The sequence below is a fragment of the Pezoporus wallicus genome, unplaced genomic scaffold (assembly GCF_028554395.1).
Source record: "Pezoporus wallicus isolate ANWC-B61680 ecotype Strahan unplaced genomic scaffold, APGP_CSIRO_Pwel_v1 contig_5709, whole genome shotgun sequence".
NCBI classification, from domain to species: Eukaryota; Metazoa; Chordata; class Aves; order Psittaciformes; family Psittacidae; genus Pezoporus; species Pezoporus wallicus.
In genome coordinates, this window is record NW_026635251.1 from 1,087,413 (window position 1) to 1,111,744 (window position 24,332).

General features: G+C 41.4%; 1 protein-coding gene across 1 annotated transcript in view; it reads right to left on the reverse strand.

Moving 5' to 3' along the window:
- Window positions 1–15,775: 15,775 nt before the first annotated feature.
- KDR (kinase insert domain receptor) overlaps window positions 15,776–24,332 on the reverse strand; it is a 32,007-nt gene continuing 23,450 nt past the window's right edge. Inside the window, exons 25-30 of the mRNA XM_057414013.1 lie at window positions 24,210–24,309; window positions 23,988–24,093; window positions 21,928–22,079; window positions 18,349–18,445; window positions 18,109–18,197; window positions 15,776–17,305 (exon numbers count right to left, since the gene is read on the reverse strand). Coding sequence (XP_057269996.1) covers window positions 17,086–17,305; window positions 18,109–18,197; window positions 18,349–18,445; window positions 21,928–22,079; window positions 23,988–24,093; window positions 24,210–24,309 — 764 coding nt within the window. The 3' untranslated portion in view covers window positions 15,776–17,085. The remainder of the gene's footprint in view (window positions 17,306–18,108; window positions 18,198–18,348; window positions 18,446–21,927; window positions 22,080–23,987; window positions 24,094–24,209; window positions 24,310–24,332) is intronic.

The following is a 24,332-nucleotide window of genomic DNA, read 5'->3' on the forward strand; positions in this document are numbered from 1 at the left end:
GCACTGGCTGAAGTGGAAAGTGTACTTTGTCTTGGTATTCCATTATTATTGCATAGGCATAGCAAACAAACACAGTGTAAACCTGCTATAAAACAGGGCAATCAGATAAATGCCCAATGAATAGCAGTCGTCCAAATGCAGAGACCAGGCAGAGAAAAGTCATGCTCCCAATTGCATTGCGTGCTCTTTCGATGTTCACTTTCTCAAGTTCCCAAACTTACAAGTGAAAAAGAGCAGCTAGAGGCAAAACCTGGAGGTGGCATTTGATTCTCATCCATTTCTTCTGTTACTAAGAAAAGGTGGAGATACATAATGCACTTTGAAAATATATGTCCCATCAGACAAAATCTTGTCTACTGATTATATCTTAAATACATTTTTTGTTTTGCTAAATGAAACCCAACAACCAACCCACAATATAAATGTTATTAATGCTGTGGTAGTTTTCTGTTTGGGAAGGATTAAAATGAGGGGTATTTTTTTCCCTGAAAGAGGTACAGGATTTCTTTAAACATAAGGTTTTCTTTCAGATTTCATTTAAAAACATCATACTAGTATTACTTAAACATTTTTCCTCTTTCAGTTTTCACTCAAGTCCTCTCAAGTTTTTCAAGGTAAGGAAAGTGAATTTTCTGAGTTTCCCTCTGGCCATTGTGCAGTTGTGGGTTCTAGTCCCAGTAAGATGCCCATGTAGAAGACCTGAGAGGAAGCATGAAAACATTTCTCATGCAACTTTTTCTACAGTGGGAATATTTTTCACCACTGGGGGCAAGGTGGTTTCTGATGCTTTCCAACCTGATGGTCTGCAAACATTGCTAAATATGCCATTAATTTTGGTGTGTGGGAGTCTTTTCACTCAGTCGCTGAGATAGGTGACACTAGTGTGGGGTTCAGCTGCCAGAACAGTCGTGCACTTAACCTGCCATTTCCAATCTCTGCACTTCCTTTTCTCACTTGTGAAAAGTGGGAGAGGACATAGCCTGCACAAGTACACCTCCTATACACTTCCTATCATTTTTGCTGTTGCCTCACTCGTTGCTGTGTGTCATTGCAGGTAAAAATTCATATCACAGTGGAAAAAATGACTACAAAGATAAATATTCTGAATAACATTACATATTCTGCTAAAACTTCTCTGAGTTTCAAAGGCAGCTTGTAGCACATTGTACTTTGCTGTCCTGTTGATCCCTGAAATACAGTCTAATTCCCCATGAAATTAACTGTTTATACACACCTAAGTTGTGTCCTCATGCTTTGCCTTGGATAAACATTGGCCAAAGTGGTTTATATGCTAAGGTTGTTTTCCTTCTGAAAGACGATCCCTAAGGCAACTCCAGTCAAAAGACGTGCAAAGATGAATGATGATATTCTTCTTCCAAAGGTCTTTCAACAGATCAGTTTAAGATGCCATTTTTCAGCTGTGCTCAGTTGTTCTGTGAATGAACCACTTGTTTTTTGTCATTAGTTGCAAGGTTTTGTTAGACAAACTTTATTTCTTTTTCCTGTGAAAATATCACACTTCATGATTAGGACATTGCCAGTCATTTTCTTAACAAGGTAAACACAGTGTTTTATTTTAAAAGCATGCAGCTTAATTCCAGGACAGATGAAGTGGGTGTTAATGACACCCAAATGGTCATGGCAAAATCAGTTTGTCCATGTGGAAGTCTATGAACCCTTATACTTTAAGTGCTTGAACATTGCTCAGTGTTAAAACCTCATCCCTCTAAGCACATCTCATTTCAAACCCCTCAGTTCCTGGGACTTGTCCCTGCTGCTTAGAACACAAAGCCCTGACCAGCCAAAGTGAACTCTATTCTGGTCGCACTTCTCAGTTAATTCACTTCCAGTGCTGTGAAGGAAAAGACACTAAATGCAAAAGAACATGAGGTTTCCAACTACCCAAATTGGCTGGAGGAAAGGGACTGAGAGGGCTGTTTCTTACACTTCTTTAATCTTTTCCCAAGCATCTTGGAGAGTTTGTCCTAACTAAAAAGTTCAGCTTGGACAGCACAAGGAGACAGCCCTCACATCACTGTGAGTTTTGTCTTCTTTTCACTGCACTCCTCCAGTCTTTCTGGGTAATAGAGACAACTGGGCAGAAACATATCTGCTACCCTGCCTCCTCATCTTTACTGTCCTTACTTCATCCAGGAGGTGAAGGACATAATTTTCTTAATCTAGTTGTCTCCATCCCTGGGCCCATGGCTGGTGACTTCTCAGCCTTACTTACCAGGGACAGGGAAGTAAACGTTCAAGCGTGATTTCAAACTCCATCATGTCCCTGCAAATGTGATTTGGGTTGTTGCAAAATCCATCTCTTTTGTTGCTTTATAAAATTTTGAAAACTAAATTGAAACAAATCAAAACTACCACAAAGAGTAAAAACACAACAGGAACTTGGCTTAGGAAAATGGAAGCAAAACCAGATGATCAGGTAAATGCAAGTTCTCAAGAGCAGAAAGAAAAGAAACCATCCTCTTTATCAAATGAGGAACACAGTGTTGGGAACCACTTTCAACTTAGCTGGAGTGCCAATGCCGTACACAAAACCCAGAGCTGCTCGAACTTCCCTGCTTACGAAGGGCCGAGTTCATAATTTCCGTTAAGGATGGATTCTTGGTACTTCAACAGCTCATTCAAAAGAAGATCCTATTTCTTTGGAGAAATTCATCAAAAGGGGATGTGGCATAACTTCTGAATCATGAAGCAGAAAAAGACTTCCTGCCTCAGTGAGGTGATACATCCCTTTTATCACTCAGATGATACTGAGATCAGAATTGAAAGCAACTGGTGGTAGTAGCTTTCTTACTGGAGATTTTCTCTCTGGAACAAAAAAATGGGTGGCTTCCGTGTGAGGCAGCATACAAGTAAGATGGATTTGATGTGATACATTTTGTCACTTCTGTGAGTTAGTGTACAATTTATGGATGACAGTAGATCTATCTGCCCCTTTGCAGAGAAATATGACCTTTGTTTTCCTCAGAAAATAACTAAAAGTCTGTAAATTTTTGCAGAAAATACTCCAAATGGTGTGAATGTGGAAACAACAGCCAGACCTTATCACAGTAATTTGATAATGTAGAATTACATTCCTTTCCACAGTAGTTCAGTGTTACAATAGAATATATGTATACACTTGGAGTATGAGTTTGTAAAAACTATACAGATAATGTAACAACTGAAATAACACGCCCTAGTTTAGTTCAGAATTTTACAAATGCAATTTTGAGATTTTTGAGATTTTTGAGAAGTTTCATCTCAAAACACACATGGTCATGTGAAATAGTTTCATTTTTACACAGCGGTTCTATGGAAAGCTTCCTACAGAAATATTTTCCCAGTACAACCTAAACTTTTAGTCATAGAATAATTTAGGATTTGAGTGAGCTCTGGGGGTCACCTAGTCCATCCTTCTGCCTAAACCAGGGCTAACTTCAAAGTCAGATCAGATTATGCAGAGCCTTGTCTCTATCAAATCTGTAAAATCTGTAAAGTTGTTTCTCTAGGCAACCTGCTTCGGTGCTCATGGTGAAGAGTTTTTCTTTATACCTGTCTGAAATGTCTTTTGGTCTTATGTGTGACTATTTCCTCTTGTCCTTTCACCTGCAAGAACCTGGCTCTAACTTCTCTCTATGCCATAACAGTAGCTAAAAACAGCAATTAGGTCCCCCTAAGCCTTTACTTTCACAGGGCAAACCGACTCAGCTCCCTCAGCATCTCCTCACTGCTGGCTTGTGTTCAATTTCTCATCCAGCAAATTCCCCTTCTTCCATAAAACTGGTCCCAGCCCATGCTGCTGTGTGGGGTTACTGCATCAGAATGAAGAACATCTTGTTTCTTTGCAGGTCTTTGCTGAACTTCATGGGGTTCCTGTTAACTCATGTTAGCTTGTTCCTCCACTATCTCAGGATCTTGCTTGAGATTCCCTGGAATGGTTTGGAATGGTCTGACAGTCCCCAGCATTTCTGTCCAACACATCGTGCTACTTACATATCAATTTCCCTATGACATACCTGAATGTACTTGTGAATGCATATGCCCTGTGACTATTTTCAGGCATTCAGAAACTAGGTTGCCTTCCTAAAGTCAAAGCATAGAAACGTGATTATCATGAGACCAGAAGCCAGTACTGCTCAAGGTGATCGTGCTGACAGGTGCCCCCCTCTCCCTTATTCCCCCTTGGGAGTATAGCTTTTAAGTTTTAGGACTGATATAAGTGCATAATCCTGTCTTTTTTCTTTTCCTTCTTCCTTTTTTTTTTTTTTTTTAATGAGGGAAATGCTATAATGTCTCTTTCAGCACTATTAGCTTGGTATTATGTTGGTGAAAAGATGACACTTCCATTTATCTCAAGGAGCAGAAGCTTTCTTATTATCTCTCATTTGCCATTTAGTACAATGAAAAGAAACCTGCTTAACTGATACATTACCTAATGGATGAGCAAGGAGGTTATAGAAAGGTAAGCAGTAGTAACAACAGTTGTAATGGTAGCAATCAGGAGCCAATAAAACACATCTGACGCTGACCTCAATTAACATTGACATGCACTCTCATTTTAGCAGTAATATCAAGTGACTGCTACAACATAGTTAAAGCCCAGAGCTCTGTTTTCAATGGATGCTGATGACAGTTCTGTTTTCAAAACAAACAGTTAGAAGCCACAAATCAGGATACCAAGTTGAGACATGGTCTCCTGAGGTTCTCACGATCCTGAGCTTGAGCTCTCAGATAAACACAGTGCTGCTACAGAGAGAGTCACATTGCTTTTCTCATTCCAGATGATAAACAGGTGTAACCTGCAATGTTAAAATCCTGCCAGGAGTGGAGCAAACATCCTCAGCTGGAATGACACAGGCCCTCTTCTAGTTTATAAAGACAGATAATACGAGATACTCACTGAGTCTCAGGCTTAACCTTTGAGGTTAGAAAGTTCAAACCAATTTGTTGAGAAAAGCTAAAGGCTTATATTAACAAGTCTCAGAAAGGGTCTGGGTAAGGAGAGGGTCCTGGACTAACAGTGATATGGAAACTCCTACAGTCAGGAACAATATTCACAATGGGTAACTCAGGCTGCATTGACATCAGTATTTTTGTTCCTTTCTTAAAGGGAAGCAAATCTTCCACTTTCCCCATGGGTGAACACTTTGGTCATGCTGGGGCACTGTTGTAGAGTGTGAAAACTGGGGTCCCTTCAGGTGACACTGGACAGAAAGGTGAGCTCTAGAAACACAACTGATGTCCCAGCCACTAATGGGCATTCAGGCTATGATACCTAACCAGAAACAGTTCAAAACCTCCTCTCCCCACATACAGTGTAGTCACTGAGTCTTTGGCACCATTCATCCACTGTCACAATGGAAATCCTTTTGTGTATGTTTTTCCAATTCTAGCATCCTATTTAGCTGTTTCTCAATACTGTTACTTCTACTGCAGGTTACTAGTACAGTAACATAACAATCAGTATGTAGAGAATCTAACTGTTTGCCAAATAAAAGATGGTGCCACAAAGAGACCAGATGAGCTGCATCTGAAGGTGCTGAGAGAACTGGCTGCTGTCACTGCAAGGTCCCTCTCTATCATCTTCAAAAAGTCTTTCTAATGACTGGAGAAAAGCAAGTGCTACATGCTTCAGTTACATATCTTCAAAATAGGCCAAAAGGCCAGTCCAGGGAACTGCAGACTGGTTAGTCTCACTCTGATTCCTGGGAAAACGTTGAAGCAAGTCCTCTTGCGGTTGGAAGATATTTCTGGGCATGTAAGGGTATGAAGGTGATTTGGAACAGTTAATATGGATTTACCATGTGTAAGTCATGCCTACTCAACTTGATTGTCTTCTGTGATAAAATAACTGGCTTTGTGGATGAGGGCAGAACAGTAGATGTCATTTACCTTGACTTTTGCAAGGGTTTTGAGACTAAGAGCGTTCTTGTATCCTAAGTTAGGACATCACAGTCTGGATGGCTGGATAACTAGATGACTAAAAGGCTGGTTGGATAATCAGGCTTAGAGGGTTAATGGGTCATCCTTCACCTAAAAGCTGGTAAGAAATGGGCTCCTACAGGGGTCTATCTTGGAACCTTTTATGTTTAACATCTCTACCAGTGACATGAAGGCGGTGGTGAAGTACACTTCAATTGGATATCAGAGCTGGTCCTGCTTTAGGGGCCTTCTGCAGTACTTTCCATCCTGATTTGCCCCATGATCCTTTGAGAGGGCATTAAATGCAACCCAGGCTGTTCCTTCAGAGGATATTAACATCTGAAATGCAGTATGCAGCAGCATTCCTTGCACTTCAACACAGTACCCACTGCTGGCAGTTTCTCTTTTTCCATGCCATGGGTTTGTTAATCACGGAAGACCACAATGAGTAAAATGGATCTATCACTTAGAGGTCGCATTCTAAAGCTGTGATTTAGTTTTCTGTCTGTTCTAATTCAGGCAACGGATTTCAGTGCTTAGCTCCCACTTTGTGTATTCCAGCTGTCAATATGGTTTCAAATCAGTGCAAGGTTTTCCACTCAAAGAGTTAAAGAGAGGAGAAATATTCTAACCCTAATGAGTCAAATACTAGAGCTGAGAAAGGGTTGCGTGTCCTGAAATAGACTGGAGAGGATCAGTGCTGGAACTAAGTTTCCGTGTGAACCTCTGACTTTTATAAATACCAGAGACTCTTTCCTTTCAGATCCCAAGTTTACCTTCCTCATCTGGCTTGTTGCTTCCTTTAGCTGTGTAGGGAGCGGACTGCTGTTCTGCTGTTTTGTAGGGAGAAGCCTGGGTTATTGTTGTCTAATTTGCCTTGTTTTTTTCCACAGATACTGTCCCATGGGCTTCAGAAACTGTGAGACCAGTGAAAAGTGATTTTTCTATGCACAGGTTGTGAGATCTTGCAGAGACAGCAGCAAGTTAAAATCTCTGCAGGATTAAAATCAAAGGTAAAACACTCATGGATTTCAATGAAGACAGAGTTTCACCCAGCCCCTTTTGCGGGGTGATATTCCTCACAGGGAGGAGGTTTGTATGAGGGCAAAAATCCAGTGAATTTCAGAGAAAACTGTGTTCTCTAAACCTCAGTATTCAATGGTTGTGGCATATTATGTACAGCATTTAACTTTTTGCTTGACATTGCCCTGATGGTTCTTGCAGACCCCAGGCAGGAAATCACTCTAATATAACCACACTGTCCTCCTGTTCTCCCTTCCTGGCCTCCACAGCAACTTTAATCCACTGACCATTTTAATCCATTAGTTTTCCATTTTATCATTTTATATACGTACTTCAGTGCTGAGGGAAGGCTTCAAACAGAGTTGGTGACTTATTAGGCACTAAGAAATCTGACCATGGGAGCAGGAGCCGCAGCCAGTCCAGTTTTGCTGGCTCCAGGCTCAGAGGGCAGACCTGTCTGCTTTTCCCTTTTATTCCAATCTCAAGTGCTATTAACATATTCTTCTAATAAATTTCATTTTAAAACTGCCTGATCTGAGAGGGCTGAGTTTAGAGAAATCAGGCTGCAACTTGAGTTTTCCCTGCTGCTTTCCTAGCAGAACAGTAAACACTACTTCGCAGGGCCTGATTAGCTCCTGCTTTTGCAATGCCAATCAGTCTTACTTGCATCTCCATATATCCCCAGCAATAACTAAGGAAAGGTAGGCCAAGTTTATACAGCCTTGATTTAAAGATAGTGCTGAGGATGACTGAAATATTAAGGTGTGTATGTGAAAGGTGTGTATGTGAAACAAGGGAATAAGCAAGGAAAAAAAATCTATTTGTGTAGTTAACACCTAAGGTCTAACATTATATTTCTAAGGTAGAGTCTTTTTAAAGGGGGAACAAAGTAGGTTGTTTCTGAAATTTGCTGGAGCCCCACCCCAAACTTACAGCAATATTTGCAGAAGAAGTTTGTTTACAAGTTCGTATCATACCTCTCACATGGGAGAAGACTTCAAGTGAGACAGTGGCTTGCTGGAAAAGCACATACATAGGGAAGAGTAAGCTGAAACAAGGAGCTGGATTTTGCAGAGTGCAGCTTCATCAGGCTGTCTGCTTGGTTTCTTATGGGAAAGGCTTGGAAGAATCAGACAGGTTAACTGCTGCATTACACTGCCGTGAAGGTCTCTTACCCTTACGCATTACACGTATCTTCAGAACCACATGTGATCCGTGGAACTCTCATGTACCTGCTGTGCATGGGCTGACAGACCTGTAGCAATACTGACAGTTATTGGGTGCTCAACTGCACCAGATGCCAAGCTTCAAATATGATGCGGCTTTTCTGCTCAGGCTCATGCTCAGCACAGTTATTTGTCTGCAGACAAGCTGTGGATGTGCGAGTCCCAGGAGCTTCGGGACTGAGCTCATTATGTCTAGCTACATTTTGCTACTGGAGATTTTCCCAAGGCTGTTATATCTGAGTATCTTCTAAAGGTTCATGTGGCAAGGCAACATCCAAAGACACCAAAGTAAACAGTGTTTACATCTCATGGACTTTCAGCAATTGTTTAGCACTTCCATGCTTTAGTCTCCAGGAAATTTTTCCTCGTAAAATTACTAGCTACACATGCTTCCTAATGATGTCAATGAGTTTTCCCTCTCTGTGCATTGCTGAGCATGGTTTGATGTGGCGTTCAGCAAACTTTGAGCTAGAAGCATGGAGTAGTAAGAAAAATGTGATTTAGATGTTGCTTTATTAATTACCACTTTACATTCACCTTATGTTTTTCTCTGTCTTAAAAAAAAGAGTAAACAGGTTGACTTCTTTACCAAGATTGTGTGGAAATACAGGATATATATATTTAGCACTAGTCAATCTGTTGAGAATGAGTAGGAAACCCATCAGTTCCTGACGCTGTAGTAGATTTCCTGTGCACAGCTTGTCAGCAGCCTGCTGGAGCTGAGGATATTCTGACTGTGTACTTGAAATGTCAGGAATGCATTGTTTATTTGCAGTGAAAAGGCTGAAAATCAGGGTTTAAAGTCTCTCACCCAGAAGCTGCACGATTCTTCAACGAGCCACTGACATGAGGTATAAGCTCTGCAGCTGGTAAACGGTGGTGCTGAAACATCACTGAAATCAGACCTCAGGCTGCAGTCATACATGCATTCTCTCTTTGGAGACATGCTCTATTTCCAAGGGCTCAGGACGCTCTGGAACAATTTTAGCAGAATTGCCTTTATTAACCTACACAGTACTCAGTGCAGAGCAGTTGAAGTGTGTGTTGAAAAGTACATACTTATGATCATTTATGTGCAGGCTGAACTCTGTAACTCTTGCAGAGAATTAATCTGTTGAGCCAGTATTTTAGTTGATTGTAACAGCTTACAAGTTAACTTATAAAGACTTCAGGCGGATCATACCACAGTATACCAAAGCACCCTTACAGAAACCTTAGTATTTGATAGTGGAAGCCTAAGGAAGAGTAAAAGAGCAGGATAAGTGCACAGAAAACTTTTCCCAAATACCCTATCTTAGTTTTCCGTGATTTGCAGCTCAGACATTCCTTGAACTTGTGATGGAATCTTTATACTTAGTACATCTGAATGCTTTCTTCTTCCACTGATTTGCTTCACATTTTTCTGAACTGATGTAAATACTAGCAACCTGTGGAAAAGAATTTCACTTCATTAATTCAGATAAGAAATCTGTCACGAACACTTCTGTGACAGACAGTTCTCCACTTTATATCACCTTAGATAAGTGAATTTTTGAATGGGTGACAAACATGTTTATGGCATGATGATTTGAACATACATAATGAATATAATAATTTGCTTAAAAGCCATGTAGTAGTCAGGAATTTTAATGAAGATTAGAAGTCATAATGGGTGGAAGATGTTGAAACATACAGCAATGATCTTTCTGTAGTCTACCTCTAAAAGTGTCACTTGAATGCAAAGATTCAAGAATAAGGACAGATTTTGCAATCCTCTCTTCAATATCTAAGACATCTATCTCACCATGCAAAGTCTAATTCCAGCAGAATTATAAAGATTCCTCCTTAAATTGACTTCAAAGCTATTCCTGTAACAGACTCAACAAACTGTATAGCCATTAAGGGATTTTACATTATACAATATTGATTTCTCTAATATCCATATAATTACACTGAGATGCAAATTGCTAATAAAACTGAATAATCCTTCTGAAAAATTAGTGACATTAGCCTGAGAGGAGGTTTAAAACGCCCAAAGCCATTGTTTTGATAGTGTTACTGAACCATACATTAATAATTGCATCGCTTTAGCTGCACACTCCCTGCTGTTTTAGTACTTAACTAAACTGTAATGTTAAATAGTTGTTGCCAGTTTAAGAAGTTTATCAGACAATATAAAGATGACTTTGTGATTGCAATATAAAACTACACATAAGTGCACTCAAAAAGTTCCACTTGCAGAGTTATCTCCTAAGGGCTCCATTTATGGGTATTATCCAGAGTTTAAAGAGAGTTTTTATACCCCAGAGTCTTAACTCAGTAAGTAACTGATAAGATAGGTCCTGCTTTCACTCTGTTCTGCTGGTCTGTAGTGGTAAATGGTGCCCCTGTTTGTGCCGCATTTGAGCCATGCAGCCTCTGCTTTCTGCATCTTATCCCTCCCCGCAGCCAGCCAGGAGCCAGCGCAAACAGCCTGGGAACGGAACGACACTGCACACACGGGAGATGAGTTCAGCCCAACCCTTGGAGACATTTCACAGGCCAAAAATAGCAATGCTGAGAAGATGCCAGCAAAGTGGGATCTTGACATTGATGTTTGCCGATGCTGCGGTACATCCGTCGCGCCAATTGGTTGACATAGCACTGTTCTCTGCTGACTGTCCCACACCCTCCTTCCTCCCACCCAAAGCCGGCTACCTTGCAGAGACCTGCTTGGAAATTGTGCCAAGCAAATGTCAGCTTTTCACCAATGGGCCCTATGTAAAAGTTTGTGGAGATACAAACAGATATTACTATGGGCTAGGAATATTCTGTCTTGAAAGGGAAGGACTGAGGGGACAGCTGTCCACAAAATCCTAAATAACGTGGAGAAAATTAGTAGGGAAACTTGGTAGTTGAAGGGAAAATAACTTGGGTCATCAAGTGAAAATCTGCATGCAAGAAGTTTTTGCTGCTGGATGTTGCAGGTGTGAAGGGTTTTTACATGGGTTCAAAAAGCAAGTGGAAAATCTGTCAAAGGATATTAAATGTGAGGGTCCATTGATGCTTCAAATGCCTTGGCCAGCTGATGAGATCCTAAACCATAGCCTGAACATTGTGAACAGAGTAATAAATAATGTGCTCTGCAAGTCTTCAAGTGAAACTCTAGTAACCCTTAGGGACCCTACTTTTGTATGAAATATGGACTGCAAAGCAGCCTCCAGATGACTAGTAATAAGCAGTGTTGGTTTTCCAGTCCTACGGTGTCACAACCTGATGCTCTCTTAACAGACAATTCCCCTTTGCTCTTCCTCAGTTCCTGGTGCTGAAGAACAACTTTCCAGTATAAGGACCTATGCATATTTGAAAAGGACACATACAATTATTAAAACTTCCTTTCAGCCTTTTGCTCCTCTCCCCTGCTCCATGCCAGTGCAGCACTACCAAGTACAGGCAGAGTGTCACTCCAAAGGCCACTGCTGCCCACTGGTCCCCATCAGCTGTGGGGTTGAGTAGGGTCCACAGAGCCAGGGTCTACTATACTGGGAACAAATGGTGGAAAACAAACTGCAACCTCCAACCTCAACTGAGTCTGAGAAGAGATTTTAGTAATGACATTCTGATACCAAAGAAATGAAATATGACATATTCTTTGCCATCACAGTGCAGGAGACAGATATAATCATGCACCCACTGTACGAGAAACTCCAGTAACCAAACATGGCTTGCAGCCCTATGGCTGCACATGTGGATGTGCTGCAGTTGAAGGTGTTACTTTGGCACATACAGAGGATATCCTGCAGCCGGCTTTCTACTAGTGAGCTTGATGCCAGCAGCACGGAGTTTGCTGTGCACCACACTATCAATGTGCAACAGTGCAACGGGCAGAAGTCCAGGCTGCTAAACCCCTTAGCCTGGCAAGACGAAAACTACCTTACATACAACATTTTGCAATCGTGCTTCTGATTGTGGTGGGAAAACAGACCAAGAGAAAAAAAACGAAATGCAGCTACATTTCCACTCACTTTTGTGAAACCATTGCTAATCATGCCCCTTAGCATGACTACACCGAAAGAGAAAACATCACAGTGTCCAGGGAAACAGTTCTGTGTGATGCTGGACAGCTTCAGCTTCCCCTGGAAAGCAGAATAAACCTCAGTTCATTTATTCCACCCTCATGAAAGTATTTTTCTGACCAAGAGTTAGGAAACCACACAGAATTGCCATTTTTCCTGGCACCAGAGGCTGTGTCTGACACTACAGCTGGGGGTCTGGAAATCGAATTCATTTGTCCCTTCCAAAAAAAGCTTACAAAGCAGGCATCATTCACCATAACATGTCATCCTAACAAGCTGCAAGGCAAAGATACTTCACATCTGAACCAACTGGTGGCAGTCAGTGAATACCTAGGTTACCAGAACACCTTTCATCATGAACACGATACGTTTAACAGCTAATTAAATCTGTGTAGGGATTAGGCTTTACATTGTACAGTTTAATGTCAAGCAAATCTGAGCTTCCTAAGATTACATTGACCAGCTCCTTATCTCTGATGCTGAGATGTTTATCAGCACCATATGTTACAAGCTTCTGCTATGTTTCCCAATGACCTTCTGGGACTTAATCAGCCCGAATGTCAGGGGTTGAGGAGCTGAGGACATATATTATGACACAGAATGCAACACTCAGCCAGGCAGAATGAAAATCCAGGGCTGAAGTCCAAAGAAAAGTTCTTTGTTGGCTACCTTCTGTCCCTGATAAATTTCTCAATTAGGAAGAACAAATGTTAACGTTGTTTTCCTTGCCCTTGCTGTTGCTTTGTGAGGTCCCATACTGCGAGGTAACACAGGGTGTGTACTCAAGTATCAGTGATGAGGGGAAACCTCAGATGATTCATGGTTTGGGAATGTTTCATATAAAAATAGCCAATTTCAGCTTTTTATCTGGAGGCTATCCATGCTACCCAGCTATGTTTCCCAGCCTAGAACCATCCAGAAGATATGCAATTATGAGGAAACTTTTGTTCCCAATTCAAGAGCTCTGTGATTGTAGCCTTTTTTAGTCACACGCTGCTTTTAGAATTAACAAGCGCTTCATCCCAGAAGTCCCCAGGTATGGTTCTTGGGGACAATCACATCAGAAGAAGACATGGAGGATCACCATAACACATTTTATGTTTGTGTGACATACACTTGCTTCTGATGGGAGATGCATTAACAAGAAAAGCTTAGCAAGGACTGGATTTGCAGGACATTTCCAGGCAAAGAATGAGATACATTTTACAGTATCTTTTGCAAGGAGAAGAACCTAGCTACTATGCTTGACTGCCCCTGCATTCTTCAGATGGGCTGTGTTTACATTGATAAGAGTTGACATGAACCATCTTCAAGCCCCAAACCTGCTTATTTCAGGCATGGCTCTGCATGATTTGCTACATCCAAACCCAACAGCAATTACAGTTCATTCTGGAAGTTCATCTGAGCAAGAGGAGTCAACCCCATCACTGCTTCTCCCTTTTCACAGCTGCTCAGAGTGATATGTTTGGATCCCTATTCTCATGAGTGCCCCTTCTGTTTGCAGCTTATTGGGCTCAGAGTCAAGCTGGATTTCATGGATAAGGATGCTGATCCAAATGCTGCCACTTTATTTCATGGCTGCAGAATGGAGATAAAGCTGGGAATGGTTTGTGAAGCATTTGCAAATCTGTGCTCTGTATCGCTGTCATTTCGTTGAAAATATCCTTTTTGGAGCTTAAAGTGTCTATCAAGAGAGATGTGGCCTGACTGGGGATTAGCTGAACATGCTGTATTCAGAATACCACAGAAAGTCCAGGTGTTTTAAAGGAAGTAATGGCCGTGGTCTAAGAAAAGAAGTGTGTTACTGGATGCCAAATATATGAACACATTTATAGAAGCTTTGCTTTCTCCTGAATCTGAATATATGAGGTGGCTTTTTTTGTTGTTTTTTTTCTGGGTTTTGTTTTAAAGACACTAATTTCCTTTCCTCAAGCAGGTGTGTCCTAGTTCCCACATTTTCCAGACATATGTAAACTTATTTGGACCCACAGGAGAGATTCATTGGCTGGCAAGAATTGTAAGTGAGAACTCATTAGCTGAAATGGTTATATTGCAACTTCATCAGTCTACATTATGGTAGACAACCATTTTAGAGGTTCTACAACCACAAAGGGAAGCATCTGACTACATGTACATGGCACATATGGTGTGTCACACCAATCTGGAGAGGAAGCAAAACTACAAAATGAGATATCTAAATTGAACATCCCAAATATTTGGGAGTTCCAGAACTAGGGCAGGTGGACATCAAAGATAGATCTCCATCTCCACCTCTCTGTCAGGACTCTCCAACATGTGGCTCAGCAGGTTACCTACCAATATTCTGCCAGTCTCAGTATTTTATGTCCATCATACAATAATACACGTAAGAACATTTTCATTAAAGATATTGGAGAATACTGGAAAGGAGGGGAGGTAAAGTTTGTAGCATTGGCTATTGAGCATACAATTATTGGCTAGACTCTTGCCTGGGATGCAAGATAAATATCAAATATATACATGAAAGTACAAGGCCTTCCTAGAAGCCCTTACAGTAGATTTATGAAACCTCTCCCATATTTTTCTACCTGACCTCCCAGTTCCTGCTTTCCTGGATGTAAAATGCTTCAGATACAGGAGAGGAATGGAGAGACATTTGAAGCTTGACATTCCACAGCCTTGTAGCTAGGATGTGCACATAGTGTGTAGAAGGTGTTAGTGCCATATTCAGACTGAGAAGAATTTAGCAGTGAGATCTCCCACTTACAAGAGAAGTGGTCTGACCATGCAGTATCCTACAAAGGTCTCGTTTCAAACTGCGGTGAAGTTGAATAAAGTCTGGGGTTTGTAGTTTAACTTCCCTTGATTTTTTTTTTTTTTTAATCATAAGCTGTTACAATACTTGAAGTCCTGATACCCCAGCAGTGGCCAGTCTTCCACTGAGAATGAAGGCCTGCACAGTGCAGAAGAGAAAGTCAAAAGGTGGACAACAGAGTGAAAAGGTGGGAGCTTTAAGTACAGATTTAAAATAAAGGTAGACATTGCTACACAAGAGCAGGGACAACATTTCAGTTGCAACAAGTGAGAGGGAAGAAATGCAAGTGGGAAAAGATGAATAAGCCTTTAAGGGAAACTGCTACTCCCAAGGCAAAAGTCACAATACAATTAGATCAACCATTCCCATTATTGAATATAATAAACTCCTTCAGAGGAGATAAGGTCTGTACAAGCAGCCTGTTCCTGTGCCCATTTCTCTGAAGGCACTTATTGCCAACTGCTAAAATCAGTGAAGCTTCTTTACTACAGGTAGCCACAGAAATGTTGATAGACCCGTACAATGGTATTAATAACTGGATTCATTAAATGGCACTTGAACTAAGTAGTACTTGACAAACCTCACTGTCAATAGAAAGGATATAGGAACATACATGTAAGAAAAGGAAACAGATCTACTCATAGCCCCCACCTCTGAATTTCCAGTCCCTTTTAATAAAGTGAAGTTTTAGCTATTAAAAGTTTTGTGACCCTTGTAACGCTACAGAACTCTGATATAGAATGTGACTAGTACAATAACATTATATAATATATATATTTATATTTTAATATATTACATTTATTTCTACATAAAGAGGCTATAAATACTGTATACGCCTTATATTCATGGTTCCCAGCATTTGACATTATAGTAAGTACAAACTGAAAAAAAATAATTATAAAAATACAAAAAAGAACTCAGTAGAAATAGCTTTACATTTTAAGATCTTGTAGCCGGCATTGTGTCTATCAGCAGAGCTCTGGTACTACAAGAGCACAGGTAAGAAGTTGTCCAACAATTAGGCACAATCTCACCACTCAGGGAAGATTGGAGCTGCCATGAAACCAGTCACGGATACCCAAGACTACATAAACCAAGATCTCTGCTATTGCAAACAGACTTTGAGTTTGCAAATTGAAAGAGCCAGACCTACATCTGAGGGAGGAGGGATGAGATGAGAAGGTAGGGTGCCTTTAGGATGCCCCATGAGGACCACAGGGCTCCCTGTGGTCCTAAGGTAGACTACATTGACTTTTCTGCCTGTTGCAGAGGCTGCCCTGGTGGTGATTCAGAGAGGGGGTATTTTCTGCAGCTGTTTCAGGCTAGCTCAGAAGCAGGCAGGCATGTGGCATGGGTCAAGGGTGTTGGGGACAACGTGGGCCAGAGCCATCCTCAGATGTGAGGCATGGCCCCTGCACCCCTGTCCCATCACTTGGCTCAGTGCTCTTCCTTTTGCCTACTGACCAGCCTCACCACACAAGTCTTGCAAGCAAACACAGCTCATGCTGCCCGGTACAGCAACTTTTTTCCTGTGCCAAGGACAGAGACCATTGCCCCCACCTATATTTAGCCCAGCCTATGTTTAGACTCAGGCCGTCAGCGACTGCCAGAGCCTTGAGCTGGAGGTTCCTTTTTTTGTTTGTGGAGGTACAAGCAAGGGATAACTCTGAGAAACAAGAAGCCAGTGCCGTGCTGTTTCCTTCCTGGAGTCCAGCCACAAGTGGAGAAACAACAACAACAACAGAAAAAGAGCAGGTCTGTGCCGTTATCTCGTACAACTAGAAACAGTTCGGTTGAACACCATGTCACCAGGGTTCCGAAGGCCACCATGCTGCCTCTGCCACTGGGTCGGCACAGCCCACACACTGCAGCCAGGGCTTTGCACCCTCAGCCACAAGCATCTCTTGAGGAAAGTGCCTCACAGCCCAGCATGGCGCAGTTTTGCTGCCAGATGCTCCTGCATCCTGTTCAGGAAAAATAAACGTCTTTTCTTAGTCTCATGGACGCCATCTTTCTGTGCATCAAACCTGAATACCACCGAGCTCAGGCAAGGAAGGCACATCGTGGGGGGACCTGGAGCTTCACCCTAGAGCGGTGGGGAGGCGAGCGGCACGGAGCTGTCATAGGCGAGCCCATGAGCACGGCAGAGCTGGGGAGAAGGCTCCCGGGCACACAAGAGTTCAGTCTCCTCGCTGGAGTACACGGTGGTGTCCATGTCATCCGAGTGGTACCCCGACTGGTACCCGCTCGTCTGGTTGGAGGCTTCGGACATGACGGACTCGTTACTCTTGCTGGGCACCAGCGTGCTGTGAAAAACAAGCAGAAACAGGACTGAGAGAGCTGTGGAGACTGTCTTCTGGAGGGCACTTAGCAAAGCTGGCTTCAAGCCTTTTTAAACATGCATTTGATTATAAAAGGGACCTTTTTATATGCCCTAACTTCACTAACACATGAAAAAGATATTTAATTTTATGGTGATACAAAGAGTTAGATTGTGAGCACAGATGAAATGGGCAGAAAACTTTGAGAAGCTTCACACATTTCAGCTGTGGTGCAGTTGTAACTGCAGTATACTTTTGTTTGCACTGAAGTTGTCCTGGCAAAAATAATTCCTGAGAAGCTCTCAGAGAGCATACGTGAGGCTTGAGCTCCATGAACGCTACTGTGCTTCCTGTGAACTGCACAATGAACTCCCTGAACAATGCTCTGAAAATACACCCAGGTACATCCTGAAAACTCAAGAGTCAGCTTTAGAAAAAAAAGAAAGAAAAAGAAAAGAAAAGGAGCTCTTTGTCACTGCAGACAAGCCCTCAAAAATATGCTCAATTGTGTGCAACAGCTCAGTTCCTTTGAGTGGTGGTTGATGCTTTGTAGCTGACGAATACAAGTCCCTTCTGCATTGCTAGCCATTATTTCCAGTGGCTGCATACCTTTCCTCTCCTGGTACCAAATGCAGATGACCAGGGACACAGTGCACAATATTTCCTTGTGTTTTTAAAAATACAGTAAGACAATATTTTGTCTTCTAAAAAATTTAGAAACCAATCAGTTTTCTGACATCCTGTAAACAAAACGTCTTGTTCAAATCTACATGCAGCCTAATCCTTACCTAAAGGGTATTTTCACTTGTTTATCACTCTCTTCTAAAGTCTTCAGCTCTTCAGATGCAAGAACCATCCCACTATCTGTCTGGTTTTCCTGCAAAGGTGTTAGGAATGCATTAAATGCAAAGGGATAAATATAAAATAAAATAAAATAAAATAAAATAAAATAAAATAAAATAAAATAAAATAAAATAAAATAAAATAAACAGACGGACAGAAGACATACAAATATCAGACAAACTCACCTCCTGAACAACTTTTACAGTGGTTACCAATGGGACATCTTCAAATGTTTTCACGCTCACAGGGCGGCTTTTTCTTTTGCTACCTTGTCGGTACTGACTGAAAAGAAAAGAAAACAAAACAATATTTTGTGTCCACTTTCCACAACTTGGCTGAAAACAGCACAATGATATCAGAATCCTTTTATCTCTCTACAGAGAAGTCAATCTTTTTGTTAAAACATGTTATGCAAACCTCAAAATATCCATTTATTGAGAAGGATGAACAGGCTAGAAAGTGACATGTTTCTGACCTTCTGCTCATGACAATCTTGATCTCTGAGCAAATTCTAAGAAACGGCTTAGAGAAAACAGCCTCTTTTCTCAGTTACACTGGAGGGCTTCACTTCCTGCAAGCTTCACTTAGAAGTATAATAAACAGAGGAGCCTGGAGCTCAGCTATGTGTCTCTTCCTTTGGACTGCACTTCTGAGACCCCTGGCTGGACCTAGGACAACAACAGCAGACTCAGCAGACTGCCGCCCTTAAACCGTGGGGATCAGGACAGGGAGTGCTACGTGTCTCTTGAAGGCTCTTCTCCAAAAGAAGCCCTCTGGTCAGGATGACATCCATAAAAAATATTGGACCAAAAAGCCTCATTACTTTCATGGAGGTACTAATACAGCAAACAAAACAGCTACCCTCAGCTTTCTGTCTTAACGGATGTGGAATAAAATGGATACTGTCCCAGTTAAACAGGACACATTTATGCTCCTAACAGCTAACGAAGAAAAAGCCATGGATTTAGAAAAGAAACCTGCATTCACCTGAAGCACAAAGCTGAAGGCAATTAAGAGCATCATTCATCCCATTTCCTAGTTTTGAGCCTAGCTATGCTGAGTCCTGCCTATCTCCAACAAGCACATATTTAAGCTGGTGGGGATTTTACAAGTTCCCTTTGTAGCCTGCCCTGGTGCTCAATCACACTTTAGAATGGTTTTCAAATATTAAACTCGAGTATTTGCTGCAAATAAAATTTGTCTTATTGCTAGGGACACAGAATAAACAATTAGCATCCTCTTTCAAGCAACTTTTCATTTACTGGAAACTGTTAATATGTTCCCTCTCCATTTGCTCTTCCTAGACTTAGCAAAACCAGTTCTTTCAAGGTCTCTATATTGAACATGTCTTCTACTCCTGTTACTCTGCAATGTTATCTAATCCACTCCCAACCCAACCCTGACAGGACCAAAAACATCTAATGGAGAATCTAGTCCACTTATCCTCCTGTACAACATCACCTTGAATGGTGATAAGTTCATTCACAACTTGCCTTCTTAGTCTGAAAGCTTCATGTGTGCTTGCATCTAATTGTCCACACAGTCACAGAACTGCATGGCCACGACTACAGTTACCAGGGTGAGGACTGGAAACCCCAGCCTCTTGATCTGAATAACCTCCCAGTTACGGAAGTCCTGTGTCTTTCTGCTCAACCCAGACAGAATCAGCCTTCATGGACTACAACGAGCAAGATCCTCCTGGTTAAGCCAAGCTACTCTGCAAACAGGACCAGAAATAGTGTGCAGGCAGAGAAAGGCCACACGTGGAGTCTGACTCCTGCCCAGTGGCAGTGAGGGCTCAGATGACACACTGACAGTATTTCCTGACACATATTTGCATTTTATAATAGACTGTCCCATTAAAAAAGGGCCAAAAATCCCCCCGAGAAAATAAAACCCTGTCTTTCCTGCTATCCACCAAGCCAATTAATCTCCCGAAAAATGAATTGTAGATTGGTTTGACTTGATTTGTTCTTGACAAATCCATGCTGGCCATTTTTAGTTACTTAATTTTCTTGTAGGCATTTACCATTATTTATCTGATTGTTTAGTCTGGCATCATTCCTAGGATTCAGGTTAACCTGATTTAAGGTTACGCCTTTTCTGTTCTTTCTAAGAATGAAGCATTTACATGCATACCTTAAATCTTCCTTAAATCTTCTTTACCACACCTGACTGTTCTTAATGACAATCTTGCAAGGTTCAGAAATTACAGATCTATTTCCTAAGCTAAATACAGCAGCTATTAGGACGTCCTGCTGATTTGAATTTACCTCAGCAATGTAAATATTCTTTAATATTCTCTGTTTTCCCTGTGCTTGTTTTCTTCTTCCTGCTTTGATTTAGAGATTGTATTTTTCAGCCTTTCCTCATAGTTCAGACTTTTGTGATGATTGAAAAAGACATTACTGAACAGATCAATCTTTTCCACTAAATGTATAGCAGGATCCATGCCAACAAAATTGTTTCCAGCTACCAGAAGAATAAAGCTCCTAAGCATGTCTTAAGCTCCTCACTTTGCCTCTCCCAGAATGATTTCCACAAGTGCTTTCACACCCCTGTCACACTATAAGACAAGAGAAAGAGTTTCAAAGTCTTTTTAAAAGTTGACAGAGAGATTTTACTTCTGTTCATAACAGAAAATGGGGACCAGCAAAAATCATATAGGAAGTATTAGAAGTGGAAAAGTATGTGTGACTTTTCAGTGTTCAATCATGCTTTTTTGTCTTTTAAATATTTATATTTTGGACTGCCCCACTACTAAAACTCGGGGGTTGAGAGTTCAACTCTAGGACCACAAGTTCAACTGAAGTGTGAAATGCACTGTGTCTACCTAGGCTTTCCCAGGACCAACATAAAAAAGCCATCCTGTGGTACACAAAATAACTGGGAACTTTGTCTTTGGTAGATACAAGACAAACAGTGAGGGAGAAGGTTCCACTTTGTGGAAACCACGTGAACCCTGCCAACAGAGTCCTTCTCTGCTCTTATAGTTGGATTCATCTCCTTCTATCCTCCTCCTACTCCTGAGATTGCAGCAAGCAACCCAGAGCTTCTAGCATCCAAGTGGCTGAATTTGATCTTAGGCAGCACTGGATAAGAAAATACTTTTCTCCCTTACATCCCACACCTGAGGTCCTCACAAGGTCCAATGTGAACCCTTCTTAAATACACTAGTACAAACTCCTTACTGGGGAAGTCACCTCTGCCACAACACCAAACAGCATCTACCACTGTTGCTCCATCGTGGATGCCCCAACAGCCCACCAGAAACAAGCAGTGGACAAAAGAGCAGTGACAACATTTAGGTTGCATTCCCCTTGGCCATCAATTCATGACCCATTTACCAGCATGTCACTCTAGGAGGGGAAATGCCAGAGAGGTCACTAATGATAAATCTATTACCATTAATAATTTAGGCAGCTGCAATACAAGAGTGTGAACACAATTGTATTGGATCAGTAAGACTTTTTTATTCATTCTGATTCTTAAAAACTAACTTAAGTACACTTATGATTTATTTTTCTTTTTTTAAATGATAATACCAAATCTTGAAAGGGTAGTGAAAAAAAAAAAGTCATTGGCATTTGGGGAGATAAGAAACTAGTTTTTGCCTACAAAAGCTGTACAGATTCCTTCTTATCCCTGTGGAAGAGGTTAAATATGGACCAAGCAGCTGAAGTCTCTTCCTTTCATTTTCCCTGCCCCCAGCATGAACAAAACCTGCCCAGAGGCCCCAGTAGGATGTCCACCATATAAAATACCTAATTCCTGCTGTGTTGTCATAATGGAATTTAGGATCACAGACTTCCTCTTCCTCCCTACAGGAAGCAGGTGAAGTGGGGAGAGAGAGACCCGAGTCCTCTTCCACATTCAGCGATACTGACAAAGGAAGGACAACGTAGTCTTTACCGTCCTGCAGAATGCAGTGAAAAAATGCAAAAATTAAATTGGCTACAGAGATACACTGACATAAACAGTTACACACACATGTACATGGAGAATGCATCAGTCCAACAGTAATACCGTGGCTGCTTTATTAAACTATGAACATTATATCACCTTTGCAGAGCAGCTACATTAAAAGAAAGAAACTTAATGAGAATCACTGTCAAGTAATTTTAGATTCAAAAATGATGGTTTTATATGACATATTGTAACATAAAGAATAAACTGAACGTTTTTTATTGATGTCTTTGAAATAAAAATGTAGGGTTTAGGAATGTTTGAATCTCAATGACACAAAGAATATGAACCTGAGGAAAAAGATTACCTTAAAATGAATTAGGCTATGGAAATTTCTGGTATTAACCAGAAAGACTAAATTAAGTATAAGAAGTAAATTTAATTAAAAAAAAAAAGAAAAAAAAAAAAGTATTGATGGAAATTTTCCATCAACGCTTTGACATCAAACTTGATGTGAATAACAAGGATAACTACTTTTTCAATTTCTTCCACTTGCTTATATTTTTGCTCTAAAATAATAGAAAAAATGGATTATGCGTCCTTCAGTGCTGCATATCTATTTATAGTCCCAAGAGAAATCCTTTAGTAGATTTTCTAATCTAATTTTTTTCTTTTTTTTTTTTTTTTTTGCATCTATCTCTTTTGGATTACAATATGACACATACATATTTAGCTATTCGTTATCAGATAGTAAATCAGATTTATAGTCACAGTACACAATAGTTTATGACGAGAGGGTCTAAATCATTAGCAATCCAACCATATTAGGTTATAGGTAAATAACACAAAATATGTTTTGAACATACAAGGAAACACTTTTTTCCTGTGAGGGTGACTGGGCAGGGGCAGAGGTTGCCCAGAGAGGTTGCGAAGTTTCCATACTTGGAGATATTCAAAAGCCAATCTGGACATTGTCCCGGACAAAGAGGTATCAGTGGTCCTGCTTGAGCGGCGAGGTTGGACCCTATGACCTTCAGAGGCCCCTTCCAACCTCAGCCAGCCTGTGGTGATGTGATACATGTGACACAAGCTGCTCTGCAGAAAAGTGAAGAAACGCTCCCCTTCCTGAGTCTTGGTATGCACAGACACAATAGTTTGGAAGGGCAGGTAATTCCTATTGTTACTAATAGGTCAGAAAGGGAGAACTTGTCCAATAGGAGAGCATGTGGCCAAACGCAGCCTCTCTCACCCAATGTGCTCACATCTGTTGCTCTGGCCTTGTCGACTTCCATAGTACATTAAGAAGGAGCCACAAGATGGAGAACCTGGGAGGGAGGCCCATATCGCTCACCTGGACACAGTGGGCTCCCTTACCAAAGTGCCTGCACACAGGACAAGTCTTAATACACTTATGTGCATTGAGCTGCTGACAGACAGCAAAACACCTGCATACTCATTTTCCATAAAAGTCATTAAAAGCATTGCTGCCCACATGCTCACATATGCCAAGATACCCATCTTTGGCACAGTAAGATCAACAGGGGCTACCTGCCGAAACGCCTCTGTACTATGCAGAGAAATCAGCAGCAGAGCAGCGAATTGAGCCCATGATGCCACTGCTGTCTGGCTGGTGAACAACTCCCCAGCATACCTACAACTCCCAGCCAGACAGCTAAGTAACAGCAGTGGAGGTGTCATGGGAAGCCCTTGCTGGCAGGGCAACACAGCTTTTGGTTACCATAACAGACCTCTGCAACCTTTCCCCAACTATGCCAGTCAGTAACTGAAGGGGTAGAAGAAGCCCAGGCTCCCCCACATCCCCAGTGGACAGTACCCAACTAGGAGATTTCATGGTGGCTGTCAGGATAGGAGGGGTTCAGCTGGTGGGTTTAGCAACCAGAGAATACATTCCATGTACCTGACGGACGTTGGCTTGCAGCAAATTTCCCAGGTGCTCCACCAGCTCTGAAAAAGTTGGCCTCTGCTTAGGATCCCCATGCCAGCAATCCAGCATTGTTTGGTACCTGGAAGAACAAAGCCCATTAAAATATCAGCATGAAGAAAACAGCACCTACTGCTTGCTCCAGCACCTGCTATTATTGTGGGGTAAATGCAGGCAACTGGAAGAACAGTTTCTCACATTTCAGGTGTTGTATAGTCTGGTGCTCTCATTCTTGTTCCTTCTTTCAGTCTTCTGCAAAATTCCTCATCAATTTTCACTCCTGGGTATGGTGATGCACCTAAAACAAGAGCAAGAGTAATT